Genomic DNA, 23,501 nt, shown 5'->3' with positions numbered 1-23,501 from the left:
CATAGAAATCATGTGAATTGAATTATTCTTGTTCTGTAATACCACATTTAAAAAAGTAAATCGTGAATTGAACTGGTTCTCTGCCTTATCATTCTCATAGTTTAATTTAAATGTCTTAAACACTGTTTATTTCTCTTTTAAAATGCAAATAACTGTAAATCATTTGAAGAGTCGCAGATGATTTGTGACATTTAAAAAAACACAATTCCATTCAAGCAGTTAAGATTCAGTGAAGTTACTGGTTTTAAATAAGGGTACTAATCTCCATGTTGAAGAATTAAAGGTATAAACATATACATTTTGGTTTTGAACTAAATATATTGATAAATAAGATAAAATTTAAATCCTGAAAGTAAAGGCTGCTTAGTTGAAAACATTACTTGATTGCAGAGGAAAACGTAAACTTGTAGATTTATGTTTTATATATTTAACTTCTGTTGACACAGATTTAGTTTAAAAAAAGAGAAGAGCACATAACAATTATCCATTTGGACCAAATATTCAGAGTGAAATAATTTCCTCAGTGAATGGATAAAACTATATGGTACTGAATATGACCTTCAGGTACATTTTTTCTTGTTATTATGAATGAAAAATATTAACTTGATGTTAAAGAAATAGGCATGTTTTTTATTCAGTCATTGTTGCTAATTACTGCAGGTCAATTTTGTCTCGGTGAATGTGATCAATGTGCAGATCTTGACAAAGATTATGAGCAATAAGAGGTTTTCTTGATTTACTTATAGCAGCAGGAAATTATGGTAGATATATGTGTATAATTTTCCAAATCAAAGATAATCTTGCATTATATAAACAAAACATAAACAATTGGTACAAACCTTTTGTGTGTGTAACAGAAGACTTGTCCCCTAAACAAAATTCAAAAATATTAATAAAGCAGTAACTCAAAGTACACTCAAACCTTTCTTAAGTAATTTTATTTCCTTTGATAAAATAAGATAATTCTTATACCAACATGAAGAACATTAAACTTTCAGAAAAACTACAACACAACTTCAGAAATTAAAAACAAATTTCATATGATCTGCAAAACTGGACATAGTTTAGGTGAAATTTTGATTGGCTAGTGCATCGTGGAATCCTAATACTAGCCTTTTCTTGCAGCCATTGCTACCTTGCCAAAGTGTCACGCCTATGGATCACAAGAAGCTCTCTGGAAAGGTGGCAACAGCTGTAGGTTTTCTGGTTTAAAAGTCAGGTAATATTTCTTTGCTAATATCTCGGTATAAAAAAAACATGATTCACAAGAGATGGATGTCAACAGCACATATCACCAAGAAACAAATTTATTGCCTTTTCTTCCTTTGAGGAAAAATGTGTGTGTATGTACATACATACATAAAACAGATCATGCCTTTAATATCAAAGAACAAGTAAACAAGCCAAAATTGTACTAATGTAAAAAATTACAAAAAATACAATTTTTCAGGAGAATAACTTCAGTAGTAGCTCTCAAGTAGTGTTGAGGATACCTCACATTTCCAGTTATCCACCTAATCATAGGTTAAAAAAAAAACAATATCCTAACAACTGCAAACAAATTAAGGGGTGGAGCCCAAGTGCTCTAGCTCACAATGTCTCGAGTCCAAATACACATCCATGACCAGTTGTGGGAGTAGTAATTACCAATTAATATAGAACTATAATACTTACCAGTATAATTCATGATATAGTCACCAGCCTCTTCCCATCATAGTAACTATCTTTCAGCACTAATGGATATAAAAGTGTATGACACTGGAGGCTTATTAACTATATTATGAGCTATATTGGTGGGTAGCATAGTCCTGTACAAAGGAGTAACCATCTTACCTTCAACAGACAGCAGGTAATGTTGAATTCAAGATGTTGTTGTATACAGAACACCTGGGTCATATCCACTAATTGGTATACCAGTTTCTTCGCCTGCAAGTGGGTGGATAACTGGAGAAACAGGGTATCCCCAATTTCATTTGGAAGCTACTACCACAGTTATTCTTCACCAAAATTTTACCTTTTTGTAATTTCTACATCTGGTACAATGTTGACTTGTTCAGTTTCTTGGTTAGACATAGTCTGTTATATACAGATTCACTTTACTGTTCTGTGGAGGTAATAGTTATTGCCTCCTTATAACTGCTATAGCTCTATTAGATATGTAATGAATTCTATAAGTGCACATACACGTGATCTACTACATAATATAATTTAAAATCCTATACTTTTATACAAAAACATGAATTAGATAGCACTCACAATTTGTATAGAAATATTACTTATTACATACAAACATTGATTTCTTTAACCAATCATTTCATATTGAAAATGTGCACACTTTTACTGACTTCTTAGTGTACTTGTAGAGATTGGCTCATACCAAGGTGAGACCTGTGCTATTGTATAAGCACTCATGTCTGGTACCATCTGTTAGTAAATAACAAAAAAAACGTTTTATCGTAATATTGCAGGGTTCATACATGTGATCAAAAACTTGAAAATAGTTGAAATTGACTTATTCTGAAATCAAGGCCTCTTAGAAATGGTCACTTCCAGTAAAAGTAGAAGACGAACACCTGACCACCCTCATGTGAAAAAACAACCCAATATAACTCCACCTATCATTATAAGGGGACTCTTGAAACCAAGTATGAAATGCACTACTTACAAACAGCTAGATGATGTAGTCGTTGCAAAAGTTTGGGAGCTTCAGATGAATTCACGTTAGTTTTTTAATATTGTCCATATAATCTGGGAGCTTCAGATGAATTCACGTTAGTTTTTTAATATTGTCCATATAATCTCCTAAAGAGGAAAACTTGAATCTTACTTTATAGTCACTTGTAGAATTTGGAATAATTTTGTTTAGGCTGTGTTAAATATTTATTGTTCTGCTGACTAGATTTCTAATCTCATGGGAAGTATTGTGTAATTAGACTGTGTTAAATATTTATTGTTGTTCTGCTGACTAGATTTCTAATCTCACGGGAAGTATTGTGTAATTAGGCTGTGTTAAATATTTATTGTTGTTCTGCTGACTAGATTTCTAATCTCACGGGAAGTATTGTGTAATTAGGCTGTGTTAAATATTTATTGTTGTTCTGCTAACTAGATTTCTAATCTCACAGGAAGTATTGTGTAATTGGAATATCAGTGTGCAAAATTTTCTTCAGCTGATGCGCATTTTGGAGACACTTTGTTGATCATTTCTTACATTTAAATATTATACATATATATATAACATTTTACAAAAGTCTGTGTTCAAATATTATACATACATATTACATTATTACAAAAAGTCACTACGTTCAAATATTATACATACATTAAATTCTTACAAAAGTCACTGTGTTCAAATATTATACAGTTACATTACATTCTTACAAATGCTAGTTAGAAAAATAAGGAATGGGGACAAGTATGTAGATTTTCTTTTATTTCTAAAATTTTAATTTTCTGTCTGATGTGTACCATACAGTAATATTAAATAATTATATTTGAGCTTCTTCTGTACCATAACTCTACATATCTAGATATGCATCTAATAATGACTGGAGACGGCTTAAATGGGTAATGCATCTATCTTCATTTATGAGAATAGTATTTTATGTTTGTTTTTTTTATGTTACTTTTTCTTTCTAAAGTTTCCATTATGTATTGTAACATTCCTACAATAAAATTGCAAGAAAATACAATATACTTAATTTTATTTCTAGTAAAGAGATTGTTTCTTATCTCAATTTCTATTAGTTCATTTGTTTTTGCCAAAAGCAGTCAGTTTCTTTTACTAACATGTAGATGTTAAACTAAAATCGGAGTTCAAGTTCTGTTCTTTTCTTTACGTTTTCACACTTGAAGATTTAGTGGCAGCACACTAATCTTGTTAAGAGCTGGTTTTCTTAGCTTAATGGTAAGTGATACTATTAATGTAAGATTGAAATCTTCACTGAAATGGAAAATTATGTAGAAAATCTGGATGTACATATAATCACATTCATTTAGACAGTGGTTGGTAATACTACTGGTGTTGTAGGTTTTATACAGCGGTTGGTAATAATACCAATGTTGTAGGTTTTAGACAGTGGTTGGTAATAGTACTGGTGTTGTAGGTTTTATACAGTGGTTGGTAATACTACTGGTGTTGTAGGTTTTAGACAGTGGTTGGTAATAATACCAATGTTGTAGGTTTTAGACAGTGGTTGGTAATAGTACTGGTGTTGTAGGTTTTAGACAGTGGTTGGTAATACTACTGGTGTTGTAGGTTTTAGACAGTGGTTGGTAATACTACTGGTGTTGTAGGTTTTAGACAGTGGTTGGTAATAATACCAATGTTGTAGGTTTTATACAGCGGTTGGTAATAATACCAATGTTGTAGGTTTTATACAGTGGTTGGTAATACTACTGGTGTTGTAGGTTTTAGACAGTGGTTGGTAATAGTACCGATGTTGTAGGTTTTAGACAGTGGTTGGTAATAGTACTGGTGTTGTAGGTTTTAGACAGTGGTTGGTAATACTACTGGTGTTGTAGGTTTTATACAGCGGTTGGTAATAATACCAATGTTGTAGGTTTTATACAGCGGTTGGTAATAATACCAATGTTGTAGGTTTTAGACAGCGGTTGGTAATAATACCAATGTTGTAGGTTTTAGACAGCGGTTGGTAATAATACCAATGTTGTAGGTTTTAGACAGCGGTTGGTAATAATACCAATGTTGTAGGTTTTAGACAGCGGTTGGTAATAATACCAATGTTGTAGGTTTTATACAGCGGTTGGTAATAATGCCAATGTTGTAGGTTTTATACAGCGGTTGGTAATAATACCAATGTTGTAGGTTTTATACAGCGGTTGGTAATAATACCAATGTTGTAGGTTTTATACAGCAGTTGGTAATAATACCAATGTTGTAGGTTTTATACAGCGGTTGGTAATAATACCAATGTTGTAGGTTTTATACAGCGGTTGGTAATAATACCAATGTTGTAGGTTTTATACAGCGGTTGGTAATAATACCAATGTTGTAGGTTTTATACAGCGGTTGGTAATAATACCGATGTTGTAGGTTTTAGACAGTGGTTGGTAATAGTACCGGGATTGTAGGTTTTAGACGGTGGCTGCTAATAGTACCGGTTTTGTAGGTTTTAGACGGTGGCTGCTAATAGCACCGGTGTTGTAGGTTTTGGTGTAAGTTTTATTGTATTTGACTGCAGAGCCTTCTAGTGGTTGATCCAATATATCACTGGTTGCACCTTGAACATGTGAATTCATATACCACTAGCAAGATATTAGTGGATGTTGTTTGTTCTCAAACTGAAGACCTTTTGTATGTTATACTCTGTTCCAAAGACACATTGTAACTGAATTTGTGAGTATAGCTGTTTCATAATTTTCTCCTTAACCTTGTATGAAATAATGCCAAAGTTCAGTATGTCTAAAGTAACAGTTTTCTTTGGAACATCTAACATAACAGGTGGGTTACTGAATTAAACTCATGAGTTGACGGACCTTGATAACAGCAAGACTGAATAACGGCATTGTTATTTCAACTTTGTCTCATTGTTTAATACTTAAAACATGAAAAGAAAAAAGCATATGGCAAGTGAACAGTGTGTAATAATTAAGTAATATGTATTTCGTATTACTATCCATTATATCAATATTCTTTATGATACTAATCCATCTGAAATTTGTATTAACCAAAAGTGTGATATTAGTATACCTGTAATTGTATACCCTTTAAATCTGTATGTTAGTGCTTAAAAAGTTTTTGTGAAGTTCTTGTTAAGTGTACAAATCCTAGTATAATTCATCATAATCAGAAAAATAGGACAGCATTCTCATACTAATAGCTTACACTATTGCTAATGCTTTAACAACTGAACTATCGAGGCATCAAGCTCATGTAGGAAATTTTTGCTTTGATCGGCAATAACACATTTGTGCAGTTTGTTGAGTCGTACCATACTGCAGGCTTTTATTAGTAGCAAGCAATTCAAATCAGTGCTCAAACAACAAACCTGCAGAGCTCGCACAAAGATTCACAGTGACAGCAGTACGTGACTGCAAATACTCCTTGCATTAAACATGCCTAAAAAGGAATGAGATAAGAAGGAGAATGCTGTGAAACTTTTTTTGTGGTAGCCAAGTACCAGAAATTGGAACATTTGTTTTCCTGCAGTAATTATGTAGATTACATCCTGATTTTTTAGGAAATAAGATATGTCATTAAATCAGCTTCATAAATTTTATTTGTGAACCCACCAAAGGCTTATGCCTACTACATTAGCTAGCTTCAGTTAGCATTACTGAATTACAAGTAGCGAGTTGTGCAATGCAATGTGTGACAACCCATGATTTATAGGTTATGACCATGTGCTGTACAGTAGTGTAGGCCTAGTTTACTGTTTATCGGCACTAACCTAGGTCAGAAATTATGTGAAAAAATACTAGTGGTATTGTTTGGAAATAGAATGTTGACCTTATGTCATGGCAACGTGTCTTTCTATCTATCTCTTTGTCTGTCAAGATTTTCAAAGGGCTGCTGTTTGGAGACCGTGTAACTGATTTTCGTCAATCTTGGTCAAGTAGTCGGACATTTTGGGGTTGAATTTTGTTGGTAGAAATTAGGCCTTTAAACGGGGATTTTGTCTGATTGTTTTCATGGTTAGACAAAGTAATAAATGGATAGAGATGCATAAAAGTTGTGTAGAATTCTTAGGTAAAAAGTCATTTTAGGTCAGGAGAGGGCAAAAGCTAGAAATCTTATAAAGTACTTGTTCTCTTTATATATAAGTCTGATCTTTGTCATCAAAGTTGAATAAATTAGTAAGTGGATAGAGATGCCTGAAATTTGTTCCTCATTTGTAAGATCACCAGAGGTCAAATCCTGGAAACCTTTAAAATGCTTCTCCCAGAGATTTTGTTCGATCCTTTTCAAAGTTAGACAAATTAATAAAAAGATGTATATGATTTTCAAGTCAAATGTTATTTGGTGTCAGGAGGGGGTAAAACCTGGGAATTTTAATAAGGTCACAGGGCATTTTAGATCAGCATGATACCTCTTTTTTTAATCTTAAAGCTGATGTACTGTTACTTCATAAGTCTCATTGGTTGAAGTAAATACTTACTTATCTGATAAACATAATCTGGAAGGATAGGCCATCTTCCCAAGCCTCCAGTGAAAAAAATTAATGCCATATTTACTAAATTAATTAGTAAACTCATTTCTATTCTGTTAACATTAATGTGTACTGTGGCCTTGGTGCCCTTGAAAATGAGAGAAAATTCAAGGCCAAATGTCCTTGCCCTAAAAATGATGAATTTCCCGGCCTGATAATGTATTTTTTACAGTGATTTTTATTGTATTACATTTGTCTTCCAATGTTGCGGGAATTTCATTTCTTCTGATAGCGATCTTGGAAATGCCAAAAAAGCATTCCAGACTTACAGTCAGCATTGAACAAATAATGCCATCTTGTAGCACCATTGCTCATTAGTATCATTGAATTTTGCAATGTGCCCATTGGATTCAATAATGTTAAATTTTAAGTGAAAATCAAAATATAAACAAATTATTTAGCCTATGAACAATGATTAAAAAATACTTGTGAAGTGAAATCTTGTTCTTGTTGTTCTAGTAAAGAAAAAAAAGAAATACATGTTTCTAGACTTTTAAATGTAAATCAATTATAATATTGATGTAAGTGTGTGTGTGGAGTTTCTATAACTCTTGATAAAAGGACTAGAATAAATTTTTCTATGATATTATTTTGAGTATTATGGATGTTGTATTTTGGAAGTGAATGCTTAGTATGGCTAAACTCTAATAACTTGATATTGGGTGGAGTTTGTAGGTATTATACATTATTAAAAACCTTTTATCTTCATTGCACATATTGTGAACTTCTTTTATTGTAATTTGTTAAATCTGGAGTGTGGAAGATACAACTATTATATTTCTAACAGACAAGCTTCAGAAATCATGAGTCTAATTTGTCATTTTTCTTCATAATTCAATTATTGGTATTTAAGTATACATATGAAACATGTTAATAGATTTGTAGATTGTATTTAAATTGTATTTGTTGGCATGTTTATATATAGTTTATAATTGTAAAACTACCATTTTCTCAAATCTTTTATTTTTTTCATTTGTAATTATTGTCAAAACATGAGCAGTAAATGTTTTTATTTGAACAGTAGATGTCAGAAGACTGATGGATATTTAGCATTTAATACATTTATATGTACCAAAGATATTCTGTTTACCATAGGAGTTTTTAGGAAACTAATTCTTTTAAATACTTTTGCTTAAATCTTCCTTTGAATAATGTAACACTAGGTATCAGAGATGAACAATGGCCTGTTGGCTATAATTTACAAAATATTTGTTCATGGCTTTATTTGCTTGGTAGTTTTTGGCATATGAGTGATGAACAGTGTAGTAGAGTAGAAATATCACAGGTCAGAGGTAACCAAAATACTGTTAACACATTTGAATGAGAACTCTGTTTTTAACCTTTATGCACATACATATCATACCTAGTTAAATCTTCATACTTATCATAGTGTATGTCTTTTAATCATTCAAAGTACAACCTTCTCTTGTATTTTAAATGTTTGGTCATTTTTTTGCTTATGCATTTATAGTAGTTAGGTTTGTGCTTGGCTGTGTTGATTAGATGTGAACTTTTCTTTCACATCTTTTTGTTCCAGTAATTTTAACATTTTCAATTATTATTTTTGTCATGTGTTTACTGAAATTTTTATGTTGTCTTTAATGTATTAGTAAAACATTAGTACCAATATATCTCAACTAAAACTTAATTTTTCTAACTGAAATATCTGTACTTCACAGTGAACATGCTGTTTTAAATTCTAACTTGATGTTTGAGTTGTGATAAATGTAAACTCCTTTGTGTTTATTATGCATCTCTTCATAATATGACATTTCAAATGAAGCCATTTTTAAGGATCATTTTTGTGTAAGAAGTTTATTAGGTTGAACCTTATCTCCATTAGCACATGTTTCACTTAGCATCAAAGCCTTCGGTTAGGCGCCGGAATGTTTTCATTATTCTTATCCTGTATTGCTTTATTTACCCATTGTATGGCATATTTTTCATACTTACCTGACTATTATTTGTGTTTGTTTTGTAAGTTATTACATGATAAGTAAATAGTTACACTTGTAATTTTTCTTTAGAATCAATTTGTTTCTATATGTTTTCCATTGTTACAGTGACTTTGTATTTTTTTATGTGGGATACATTATACTACATATCTTACTCTTCCTTATTGTATACTTCTTATTTATAAAATTAAAGATTTTCCTAAGTTTTCATTCTGGAACTTTAAATCTGGTTGGAGTATGTAATACGTTGCAACCTGAGGTGTTACTTTCTGTAGCTTGACCAGTTAAGGAAGTTGTATATTGTTTCATGAATTAGTTGCATTGATCCACCTTGTATTTGGAGGATATATTGTGACTGTCACATGGAGCAGATATATTTTCTTATTTTATTACTCTTTTCCTAATTGATAAACTACAGAGAGTATGTGTTTTTTTATGTAATTTTGGCACTTCTGGAGACATTTGTTCCAACTTCCAAGGAAAGCGGTTCATCTGTAATTTGAGAGATCCAGAAGCTGTTGTGCAAGTCCAGCCCTTGTATCATCTTATTTTCAATACTGACTATCCACATTTCATTTAAGTTAATTTTAATTTCAAGTTAATTCTATTTTATTTCACTTTAATGTCTTCTCACAAACCTGGAAGACACACAATAGAATTGTACATGAAATATGAAATAAATAATGGTTAATTGTGTTCCACAAACTTGTTTGCTTCTTCTCATTTGCACTTGTTCTCACATTAACATTCCATCCAGACATATTTTCAAACGTCTTTTTTTATATGGGGGTATTTGCTTGTGCACTATTATTCCTCTAAACTGGGAATATCACAGGTATAAATTTTAACATAAATTTATTCTCTTTCCAGAAATTGTATTACGGAGAGTGTTCCCATGTTTGTATTGTATATTTTGATTCTTAATTCTGTGATGATGTGTTAGTATAGTGTGCATTCTGTTTAAGATGTTGGAAATGAACACTTTCTAATTTATCCACATTTGTGTTTATTGTTAAATTCAAATCATTATGTGAGAGTCAATAAAATATATGTATATTTCTAACAGTTTGGAGAAGAGATTGAAAAATTGAGCTTAAATGGTGGACTGAGGAATAGAGAACAGACGTTGATGTTGGCTAGACTGATGGTCCGTGCAGAAGACAATGCTTCTCGTGAGAAACTTCTAGACATCATCAAGGTAAAGAGTTGTATGCCTTCAATTTATTTGGTCTCTTAAAAACTTCCAGCAATTATGCAGTATTCTGAAATTTTAATTAAAATATGTAACAGGTATCTTAAATATAAAAGGAGAAACCCCTAAACATTTTCCCTGAAGAAGATCCACCCAAGTTTAAGGTGTGTTTTTTTGTGATGCTTTTTATTTAAAATGTGGCCTAATTACCTGCCACTAGTATGGACCCATCATCAAAATTTTATTACTCTTTTGTAATTCAGTATGGATGATTGATTGATTGATTTCTTAGTCCTAAGGGGTCATAGAATCTCTTCAGATATGTCTTCATATTATAGCTCTTTGTCCTATATCTTCCATATTCATGTTACCTGTCCTTGTCTATTTTTTTTTCTCCCATCATTCCTTTTATTTTGGTCAATATCAAGCTCTTGCCTCAACTCTTTCATTGAATGTTTTGCCAGTTTTTTTTATCACTTTTCCCAGAATTCCCTCCATCTCTCTCAACCATTTGTTAGTTTTCCCATTTTTCCAGATTACATGAAGCACCTGCTTCCAGTACTACACCTTGTTATGCTGTCACCATTTTCTGATTATTTGCCTTCACATCTATAACAAATTGTGCTTCACACTAATCCTCTAATTATTTTAACATTCACCACCTGCTAGCTTACTTGCCACATTCTTTGATTTAGTATACAAGGAGAAAAGGGCTAGAAACGTTTGACAGCAATATTAAATACCCTAGTAGTTGATTGAGTCTGAATTTGTTTTTTTGGTACCTGAATAAGAGGAATTACTCGAGTGAAAGTAAATATTAATTGCACAAAAATACGACACATTTATTTTCTAATTTATGCAGCCTTTTATGGGCTCAAGTGAATAAACAGTTGAATTTGAACCTACTAATAAGGTGAAAAATGTTGTTTTTTTTTTTTTCACAATTTCAGAGTTTGTGAGGCATATTTTTGTTCTTTGTTTGATAATACCAGTACATTAAACAATATTTTGTGATCAAACTGTATCAGTTCTGTCTCATAAATTTTAAATTGTAAAGATGAGTAAATACCAAAAGAACTATATGTAAAATATATTATATAAAACAAATCCACTTAGAACACACTATTTCATACATAGGGTATATCTCTATTACATCAGCTCCTGGTGATGCTTCCAAATACAACTTGTTGATATTTATAATAGGTTTAATTATAAACCATGTTTCCCCATATTTTTTTATAAACAGTTATAAAGAATTTTGCTTATTAATTTATTTAGACATTACAGAGCTTGTAATACTTATTATCTTAGCCAAACACTGTTCTGTATTAATGAAATTAAGTTCACTAACAAATAACATTTTTTAATATTGTTTTGCTTCTTTCATACATTGATTTATTTTTATAATTCTGTTACAATCTCAAATCTTGTTCACGAATTCTGTTTCAAGGACAGACATGCAAAATGTAACTTTTTTTTTTTCTAAGCTATTTCAGTAGACAGTTACTAGTACTGCCCTTATTTTTTAAACTTGAGTTTCTTCCATTCTGTTATTTCTTTAGGGTGTTCTGCCTGTATATTTTCATAAGTTGTTTCTTTACTTCTTGGATCAAATCTACAAATCTGCTAGTTGTATGAATATTTGCAATGTTACATAAATTGCATACATTATGTTATGTGGAGCCTCATCACATCATTACAGTCCATGTACCCTTGCCTAGTCATACTATATCTGAGTACTGTACATCTTGGAAATAGCCATGTAGTGCAGTTACCATTGGGCTCTGTCATAAGGCTGTCATATCCAAGATATACCCTCTTTCCTGCTCCTTTCCCTAATATTTCTAGTGCAAGAAAACAAAGGTCTCCTTGCATGAGTATCGATAGTCTAATCACACAAAATGTGCTGCATTTGATGACTTGACAGCGGTGTCTTTTTATGGAACAATCTGAATACCCATTTCATTCTCCAGTTGTTTGAGGCATGCAATGGTTGAACAGATGTTTTGTGGAAGCAGTTTGTGTACACATGACTTGTGTCACTTTTCCAGATGGATTATGTTGCCTGAGATACATGAACAACTTTTGGCACTGACCTTTGTGTTCATGGATTCTCCCTTGTTACAAGATTTCATACTTTGCTTACCAAGGTTGGGGGTATGACATGTTGCAGGTCACTGTCTGGATGGTCCTGGTGCCCCAAGTTGATCTAGATTCATTTGTTTTGCAATACTATTAAGTACAAGGGATATCTTCCTCTTAGAAATTCTAAATCTCCATTCTGAAGTTATCTTTGTTATCTGAGTGTTTGAATATTTTGTATCAGAAAGAGCTGTTACTTACTCTTCTAAACTGCAACTTTGTAGTAATTGTGGTTGTCACACGACTTGCTGATTTGAATATTCAAAATTGTTTTCCTTTAATATACTCAATACTCTGTAGAACATTATCAATATCTGAAGACTCATAATATTCCAAAAAGGAAAAAAAAAAATTTAATCAAAGTATTTTTAACTACAGATTTTTTTACACTTGTAAATTATAAAATATTTGTGGTCTGTTGTCAAAATGTTCCTATTAAATAATTTCTAACTGCCTTTTTTTTATTTCTTTGAAAAACAGGAAATTAAGTTTAAAAAACTTCAGACATATAAAAAATAGTTTTTTATTTGTTTGTCAGCTGTGGGTACTGTAATGGCATGGAATTAGCAATTCTTTTTGTTAACATTTTATTTTTGAGATTTTTTCATCAACCAACTTCAAGCTCATAATATTTATAGGCTTAATGATAAACCCATAATTACTTTATTAATACTTCTGCTACTAATACTTCAGTAGGTAATTTTTCTTTATCCTAATGTTAAACTTTTAAACTTGTGTTTTGTTTTCCTATTTATAGACTTAGTACAGTGTCACTAGAGCGACAGTAAACACACAGTGTACATTTACTATGAGTTGAATTGTAGGCATAGTACAGAATTATCATTAATGTTAGCGCTAGCTTGGTTGGTTTTAGTATATAGTCAGGCATTCAGTCTGTGACAGGAATTCATCTACTGGTAAGATCAAAATCAGTCCTTGTGTTAACCACCTTTGGACCTGATTATGTGCAACAATATGCAAGCTGTACCAGGTGGTGCCACACATACTGGGTAGCTTGATAGATCATCAAAGGGTGGAAATAACTTGGATTTTTCAAAGCCCGTTCCCTTGGCTAGATAATAGATAGGTACAGTAGGAATCTCGTGCTGATATCAGGGGGAGGTTTCTCAATGGTAGAAGAGTATCTTTGTCCTGTTGGCCTGCGTATGCCCACCTCAAGAATGGCAGCTCCAGTCTGTCGTGTTAGGGTGGGCAGATCAAGAGTTCTGAACATTGAGTGGTTAATGTATTGTCTACAAACAATGATACATTGAGAAACAGTGCCAATGGAAGCAATAGCAGTTGACCTCGACTGTCCAGTAGGAGAAGAACAGGGTAACCAAGGCCTAAACATCGAGACGGTGAATTGCATATACATAAAAAGTGCACCAGACTCCACTAGTCTCATATTATGATATGCAACTGCAATACCATGAGATTAAGAAGAACTGGATACTGTCTTCAGAAACTCTAAATTTTTATGACATCACAGTCTTTCAAGAGACCAAACTTTCAGACCATGAGGAGTTTATTCTCACTGGCTTGATACTATATGCTGACCCAGAGGCTGGAATGGCCATAAGTGTTCAACAAGAGAAGCATCCACTATGAACTATGACAGCTCACATCATAACATTTGCCATTGCAAGCTATGAACCATCCAGATAGCTCACCCAGAGTTACCCACTCAAATTTAAATCATCAATATATATACATGAAAAGTAACACAGCACATAATGCTGATGACTGAAGTTCCTTCCTAATCTGCAAAGGAACACTCCACTCTGGAAGACTAGTTACTGAAGCCTGGAAAGCATGCAGTCAAGTCCAGCCTGAGTTCATATGGATAAGGCATAACCTAGATAAAGCATATGACATTAAATAAAATGAACTGTGCAACAAGGCCAATCTTACAAGCACTTGATTTTGGTGCTTTCAGAAGCTTATGGTTTGCACAAGAACTAAAAACATGGCTACATTGTTTATTTACAAAAATTACCTTTATCAAATCCTTACCCAAACCTATGAAGTACCATTCTTATCTTAAAGGCCATTCAGTCATTGTCCTATTAAACATCAGTGGCAAGATCCCAGAGAAGGCTTGTCTGTCATATTGAGTGACTACTAACATCACCATTAAAAGTGGTAATCACAGTGGAAGAGAAACTTGGATCAACACTGCTGAATTTGTAACTTATTCATCAGAAAGCTTTAAAGCTGGTCAATATACCATATTATTAGCTTTAGATCATGAAGATGTATACATTAAAGCCAATCTGCCCATTCTTGCTCAGAATAGACATCAATGTAGCATGTTTAAGATGGGTTGTAGCTACACTAACTACCAGAAGATACATAATGAAACATGGAAACTGGTATTCACACCGGATCACCATCAACAGTGGTCTGCCTCAAGGATCACCACTCTTGCCAGTCCTCTTCAACATCTACTCTATGGATCTAGCTCATCTTGACAATCAAACCAGATGCTGTGTGTAAATCTTTGCTGGCAATGTTCTGGTTTACAGCGGAGGCTCTATCAGAGCTGAAATTGAAAGCAAATTGCAACTATCCCATAGCAGGGTGAGCAATTTGTGCAGTGACATAGAAAAAGTTATCAATTCTGTCAAAGTTACAGCCTTGTTCTGCACACTCAACAACAAACATGCTGATGAGGACAAAACCATTACCATTGTTTGCAAACACTGTTATTCTTCTGGAAGAAACACTGAAGTATCTGGAGATAGCCTTTGACAGATGACTTCACTATCCACATTAACACCATGATATGGAGCTATCAAAGACATTGTTGCAGGAAATAGAGCTGAAGAATGTCACCTACTTATGCACAACTAAAGTGTTAGCTGCTCCTTCCAGGATTATGACTGATAATGATCAACATGTTTGTACATAGTTGGATAAGATTGAAAAGATATAAAATGACTGTAAGACTGGACATCAGATGTATTTCATCCACCACCATCAAAGCCCGATTATACATCACAAGCAAAATTTTGCAGTGTAAAGACCATGCATTAGATCACTGAATCTCTCCCATTTTTGATGGACATTCCAACTCACCAGTGACCCTGCAGACACCAACTATACAAGATATTGCCTAAAAGACACTTCAGAAAACATTTGCCAGTGGACAGATGCTATGTAGCTACCACTAAGATAATTCAACATCACCAAATCTCAGATTTTCTCATGTGGAATAAACATCTGGTGTCATTAGGATGTATGAAAATTGTCCTCAACAGAACATATAGAGATTAGGCAGAGTGTGAAGCACAAAATTCCTGTCAGCAGCTATTTAATGACCTTGTTTGAGTGTCACTTGCCATCATAGCCACAGATGGTTCCCTACACCAGAGATAATTAGAGAGCTGACTGGACATTCATCATCTTGTTGAGCAACAACATTGTGAATAAGACTGGTGGAGGATGCTTTCCTCTGTACTGCTGAAAGCAACAAACTGTAAATAGACAGTGTCATAAACATAATACTTGTGACTGACTCAACGGCAGTACTAAGTAAAATGCGGAGTGGTTGTTTCCCAGATGGATGTCAGAAAGTGAAGTGACTGCATGGTAAAACCATCACTTTGATGTACATACTAAGCCATACAGGGGTAAAGCTAAATAAGGAAACTGACAAGCTTGCATCAGAAGCCTTATTCAAATCTAGCATAATTTTACTGGCTGGATATTGACCTTCTCCACACTAGTAAAGTGAAAGCAGCAACCATGAAAGATCTTCAACATTAAAGGGAATGAGATTGCTGGAAAATAAAGTATGATATAGTTCAACTAGGAAAAATAAAAGATGGGGGAATAAGTAGGACATTACACAGCCAGAAGGCCACTAATAACACCAGAAAATGAATTCTTATCTGGTGTGAGGTAACCAGTTTCCACATGAGGAATAAGAGCTTGTCTACACAACCCCTGGGATTGTCACCTAGTACTCAACTCAGCTGGAAGAAAATTACTAGATTAGTGCACAATTAAATATATTGCTAGAAGTGTTTCACAAGCATCATAGTATACATATTTTCTTTAGTCACTGGCACCAATTACTCCTTTCATACATTTAAAATGATGAAAGTTAACTTTCAATAGCAACAAATGAATATGACTGTTTGCATCTTTCAAATAATGAAAGTTAAAGCTTTTTTTTTCTATCTGAAACTTGAGGGAAGTTATTTACATCATTTCCTTATTTTATATATTATAAAGGAGTATGAAGGTTTAACAAAGATTTATTATAAAATGTAAATTTATTTAAATTTACACCTTTTCCAAAATGTGTGCTTATAACTCAACACTTAAATGGTTTTTTTAAAATATTATTGTGATTCTTGCAGAAGACAAAAGTACTAAAACAAATTATTTAAGTACAAACCTATTCAGTATTTCCCGTATTTTTTGGTGTATAAGACACACTTTTTTACCCCAAAATTTGATGTCAAAATCTGCTTGCATCCTATACACCGAAGGTATGAATAATATATATGTATATATACAATATACACAAGCCATGTGTAAATATATTTAAATAGGCATGCATAGTTTAGTTCATTTGAATATGTTATTAATAACAATATTAGTTTTTTTACTTTTAAAAACATAACTATTTGTAATGCTCCCTAAATAATAAAAAAATTAATTACAGTGAAAGCAATGAAGATTTGTAGGTTTTGAACCAAACTAAATAACAGTAAACCTTTTTTGATTGACGGTATTTTCTTATTTTGATGTTTTGAACTCCTTTGTGTTTAGAACAATATATACTAATTTTTAAAGTATCAAATTGAATTTTTGTTTAATAAAAATCTTTCAAATGCGAATGTAGCTTTTTTCCCCATAAACTTTGTCTTCAAAATAAGGGTGCGTCTTATATTCCGAAAAATATGGTAAGTCTTAACAAAGTTAATGAAGTTTTTTGGATACTGTATACTTTTAATACATCCAAGAGTTTAACTAGAACTGTATTCATCTTATCATAATGTAACAGTATTAGTTTTAACTTTTTTTTTTTTTTTATAGTAAACTAGTTTGTGTCAGGAGACTTATGCTTAGTGTGTAATCTAGTATCTAAGCCAAGTGTGTGTGAATTGAAGTAGCTGTAAAAGACTTTTCAGTATTCATGAGACTAGATCATGGGAACTTGTATCTCTAGCCAGATTTACAATTAGGGATGTAATTTTTCTATACTAATTGCTGATGTTAATGAACATTCTTCTTGCCCTGCAAGTTTCATTATCCCCTTCCTAACACCTCCACAGTCTGCCATAAGTTCCATGAAACTTTTCCACCAGGTTAAGTGGTCATATCTTCGTCTGGCTACATATGTAAACATTTTCTGGTTTTATTTATCTTTTATAGGTAATGAATCTCTAAATATATTGTGTTCAGTGATATATGACATTCCATTTAAGCTGTTTAAAAAAGGGAGTTTTTTTTGTTTTAATGAAAATTAACATAATAATGCACAATATTTTGTGCCAATACATTTCTGGAAAAGTAAATTCTAATATACACTTTTGATCCATCTGTGATGTTCAATAAACATTGGATGAATAGATTGTTGTGTATATTTTATTTCAAGTGTTTTGTGGATTTTTATTAAACCTTACTATTTTCTAATAACTATAGATACACTGGTGGCTGAATGGTTAAATGTGAAGTGTTATTTCTTGTCTATGAATAGAATTTCAACTGCACAGAGGTATTGCTAAGACCAATATAAAATCTGTAACAACCCAGCAGATGACCATTATGTGTCACTTTGGCATGACAAAACAAGTGCTATACACCAACTTAACTGTCTTCGGATCTCTGCAAAGTCACAGGGAAGTTGATTTAAACATCAGTGATATGCAGGCTACGTGAAATAAGGCTCTGTGCAAGATGATCAATGATGTGTATCCCTTGATCCACAAACAGGAGCATTTGAATTGGTGTTGTGAACATGTATTTTGACATCTTATCAAAATTTAGCCTACATCGTTAATCACAGCATACACTTATCTGGAGGGAATGTGGAACATGCAACTAGTTCCTGCACATCATGAAACTGGATTCCTGTGTTGTTGTAAGTTTGATGGTCTAGGCAGAAATTTCCAGGGGTTGACATACAGACCTGTGTGTGTTTGAAGGTGGTATTGTGACTTGCTGGAGTTACAGGGATAATATTCTGAATACCGATGCTAGACCATAAGCAAGTGCAATAGGAGATAGCTTCCTTTTAATGGATGATAATACTTGTCCCCACAAGGCATTATTTGCAAGACTACGCCATTATCCATATGAATTGATCAGCAGGTTCTACTGAACTCAATTTCATAGAGCATGTTTGACATATTCCAGGAAGATGTATTGCTTTCCTCTAAGAATACTGCAAGATGTGAAAACTGCTCTTTTAAGCCTGTGGCTTCTTTTGCTTTTCACTTTCATAATGCATCTTTGAAACAGTATACAAAGATGCTTTGAGTTATGTTTAACTATCAGGGGATACCACACTACATACTTAATATTTCTTGTTATTTCAACTTTATTTTTAGACGTTCTTGTTTTTCTACCTAGACACACATTAAACATTAAATTTAATTTATATTTGTCTTGTTATAAGTTTTATTATATAAACACAGATATGTAGTCAAAATCTGATGAATAAATTTTGCACCATTTTTCCATTGTTTGTGTTTTAGGTTTGTTGCTCAACTTGTGGAAACGAGTGTAACATTAAATTTTAAAATTCCAGAACACTTCAGAACAAGCCTGTCTGCGTTTGTTTTTGGACTACCATGGACTTTCTCTTATCTGGAGTTGGATGGTGGATCTTGGCAGTTATGTTTATGCCCAAAAACTTAAAATCAAAGTAAGTTTTAGAAAAGTAAAAACTAATACACTGATGTAGGATCACATGTATAAAAATGCTTTTGTTTTCATAGCTCTTAAAGGTGACATTTGTGTGCTTTTGTTTTATAAGGATATTGGTAATGCTTTATGTTTTAAAAAGTTTTTCTTGTGCTGTAAACCATGTCTTCTCATTCTTTTGGGAAAATAATTATATTTTGTTAATTCCCTTATTTATTTTGGTCATTCATTTTTCTTCTTTTTTTTTGCATTATTAAGTGCTGTAGATGGTAATAACACAGTAGGTTTGAGATCTTTAATGGACTGCACTTGCCTATTGGAAGAAAAGAAGACAACATTTCAGTTTGTATACTGAGGCCTTCTCCAGCTCCTGAATAAGGTTTCAGTATAGGAACCGAAACATTATCTTTTCTTCCAACAGGTTGTTGTATTCATTAGAGTTCTCAAGCTTACTGTGTCTACTCTGCTTGAAGTTCAACTGAAACAACATGATAGGTAACATGGTCTGTATAATTTTTTCTTCTTAACAGAAGATATTTAACACACTGTATCTTATTATAGGCCACTCTTGGTATTTAATTTGTATGAACTGCAGTTGATAATTTTGTGAATATTTAGTGATTGTCATTATAACTTCCAACAACTGAAATTAAAAAGTATTCATTCTACCTTGTTTTTCTCATAAGAATTAATCTTATCCTTATGATTGTGTAATTGATTACATAAAAAAGACATCTCAATAATGAACTAATATTAACTAGGAAATTGTTTAGTCAATGAGGCTGTTATAGAACATACACATAAATATGCAGTGTTTTGACATCATGTTGTTTTTTTATGTAGTAGCTAACCCTAATTCTGAACTGACATTTTACAGGAAAAGCAGGTAGTCAACAGGTGGAGTTCACAAGTGTATCAATGAGCCTACCCAAACATGAACAATTATAAATTGGAACATATATTGCTTCTGATGGTACATATCTGACACACATAGCCCTTGTGTAGTTGTATGCTTGTTTCTGTGGCATACAAACAAACAAACTTAATGCAAGAATTAGAAATAAATAAGATTACTTTTTTAAACTGTGAATAATGAGGTTAAGTGGTTGACTTAATTTTGTAGATCAAATTTGAAACCTATAATAATTAATTTTTAATTCTAGATACAAGCATAAGTGAGACAATTTAATTAATTTACTCAGGATTTGTTTTTAATAAATGGTGCTTTTTGGAGTGAAGAACTATTTTGTACTTTTTAGTTTGGAGAAAGTACAGTAATTCATGGGTATAGACTTGTACAATTCTAACTTCTTGTTTTAATTGCATGATGATGATTGTTTAAATTGTGTACTTGCATGCTTTTACATTGTTTGGTGTTTGTTTTGAGTGTCACTAATCATTATTTTTATAGAAGGCTTTACATTCATATTAGTTCTAGTATTTTTAATTTGAATTTAAAAGAGCTCCAGCTTATTGTAATATTTCCGTGTAATAATCATGAAGTAAATTGGGCTTATACTTGTGTTTCTTGTAAACCAGGTAGTAAGATTGTGATGTTTTTGGGTCCTGAAAAAATAGCTATTTCCTTCTTGAAAAGTCCCTGAAAATATGGTTTTGGTTGGATTCTCACACCTCATTATCAGTAAACTCAAATACTGTTAGAAAAAAATGTTTTCTTGTCTTAATCATTTTTCATCAAGAGCAGGAGTTAATATCTGATCAAAGCTAGAATGAATGCCAAAATAAACATTTTAAAAGTTTTGAGGGTGTAGAATATCTGAAATAGCTGAGTAACCTTGAACATTTTAAGAAATGTTTTGTTACAAGTTCACTGTAATTATAATGGTTTTTCGTTAGGACTAGTCAGATAGGCTTAGTGTTTGTGATTTTGTTAGTTGCTGTATGGATTGCTCTATCAAAAAAGATATATCATTGTAATGAGAATGTGTTGTCAGTAATTTTATTATTAACCCTGTTGTTGAACATTGCAAATTTTGTATTTGTACGTACATATCTGGACAGAAAATCATTAAGCTATGTAGATTTAGGTTTCGTAGGAAATGTATTTTTACCTAACAGATATATGATAACTTGTTCTTAAACAGATTAATTGTTTCTTCCTTATTTTTTGCCCTTCCACCATTAGATCTTGGAAGTGTTGTCAACTCTACCAATACCTAATATGACAATGCTTTTAGACAGTAAAGTCATGTCAGTTATTCAGCAATGGGCAGCTCAGATATCAGGCAACAAATCTGGAGGAGAAAGTGAAGGTGGAGAAGTAGAAACATCTAGTGAACCTCCCTCGGGGGCAACTACACCTCACAATGGAGATGGTTTGAAACCTGTTGAAACATATGCTATAATGCCAATTAAAAAGATGAAGGTGTCTGAAGAATCAATATCAGATAGTGAGGTATCTGATTCTAGTCCAAAGAATGCCAATATAGTGACATTGGAGCAAGAAAAAAGCATAGCATCACCTGCTGAAACCACTGATAATCAGAATACAGAGGAGAAGCCATGTAAATCTGATGAAGAAAGCCAGGATATGGCATATGAAGTTGACAAAAAAAATGACGTATTTTCTATGGCATCTAAGTTATTAGATTCTTGGAGTGACTTGAAGGTGAGAATTATGAAATTGAAGTGCCATGGTTGAGTTCTTAAGGGCTTGTCTTTCAAATACAGATACTTATATAAGTATATGTGTGATTGAGTAATAGTTATTTTAAGCTATAAATTGTTAGATGCATAGAAATGTTGAAAGCTGTCCATCTATGGGGAGTTAAAAACATAACTGCATATTATTGTTAATGGTTGAGCAAGACTTCAAAGTAGGAAAATTAAATAGAGGTTTTGGCTCTATCACAACGTGTTCACACAAACACATCAGAATATTAATTTGTAATTTTTTTTTTCTTAGAAAATAACACATTTGTATATACAACAAGCTATTATCTTGTTAATACACAGAGGCTATATTATATTTATAACACTTCACCCTAAGCAAAAAACTTGCACAGGTAAACATACATACTATATTTATTGGCATAAAAGAAACGCTATAACACAATGCATTAAGTTTTAACTTTAAAATGCCTTTCTAGTTGCATTGTTTGACATTGATTTGTTTAGATTCTCATCATTTGTCTCACTCTCAGTATCCAACCGAGTTTTTAATTTCTGTCACATACATATGTTTATTTTGCATTTTCAAGTACTTTGGGTGAGAATGAGAAGTGGAAAGTTTTGTTTATCTTGGCTATTGAGTTACTTGTAAACATGTGTTTTTAAAGAAGTATACAGATGTGATATAGGGAAACCTTCCATTTTTTTGTAAAAATATCAAGATATTAAATTATTACTTACATTTAGTGAAATTGAGAATACAAATCTAGACTTGCAGGTTTAGTTTTTATCGTTGCAATGAAAAATAGACTGTTTGGTTTCTGTAATGTTCATATTTGTACATTTTTATTAAATTATGAAAATTTGTATTGCTTTTGTGCTTACTTAATTTTCTTTTAAGATATTAAAATTCAGTTATGTCTAATCCCCAGGAACCTATTTTTTTTCAAGAACTATTTAATGTATTTTTAAACTAAAAAATGGAAGAATTTAACACAAATCGAGCATTCTTAAATGTATGATTACCGTACATTTGAGGAAAAAACAGCATTGTTTAAGATATTGTTGTAAAATTTGATAAAAATCAAGCAAATGCTGCCAAAAGTAGAGATGAAGCACAAGTATCCATGATAAACACCTTCATTTTCAAGTTTCTGAGTGGATTGGTGCTTGCTGAACTTGTATATTTTTCAAATAAAGGATACTTAATTTCAGAGACTGTAATAGACTACTATGAAAAAGTTCCAAAGTTTTGCATAATGTTTTGTTAGTTACGTCTACTAATAAAATTTTGAAGGAATCTCTTTCTTCAAATTTGCTATTGTAAAATAGCACATTGAGACATGATTTCCCACTAGCATTTTAACAGCTGACTGAGGACTATCACTCAATGCCATGCAATTTTCAGCCAATTGTTACATGTATTTCATTTCTTACCAGATAGATAAAAACATTGAACTTTTTGTCAACTTAGTTGAGTTCAAAACAACTTTTTACTCTTTTTATACATTTTATTTTTTAATG

General features: G+C 32.3%; 1 protein-coding gene across 2 annotated transcripts in view; it reads left to right on the top strand.

The window, feature by feature from the left end:
* The window catches only part of LOC106458363 (histone-lysine N-methyltransferase SETD2-like), a 124,804-nt gene that overhangs the window by 59,580 nt on the left and 41,723 nt on the right, over positions 1-23,501 (top strand). For both annotated transcript variants that reach the window (XM_013917870.2, XM_022384554.1), the window contains exons 9-11: positions 10,194-10,325; positions 19,231-19,347; positions 21,493-21,975. In XM_013917870.2, the coding sequence (XP_013773324.2) occupies positions 10,194-10,325; positions 19,231-19,347; positions 21,493-21,975 (732 nt within the window). The remainder of the gene's footprint in view (positions 1-10,193; positions 10,326-19,230; positions 19,348-21,492; positions 21,976-23,501) is intronic.

Source organism: Limulus polyphemus, unplaced genomic scaffold (assembly GCF_000517525.1).
Source record: "Limulus polyphemus unplaced genomic scaffold, Limulus_polyphemus-2.1.2 Scaffold451, whole genome shotgun sequence".
In the NCBI taxonomy this organism is placed as follows: domain Eukaryota; kingdom Metazoa; phylum Arthropoda; class Merostomata; order Xiphosura; family Limulidae; genus Limulus; species Limulus polyphemus.
This window is presented reverse-complemented; position numbering and strand designations above follow the sequence as displayed.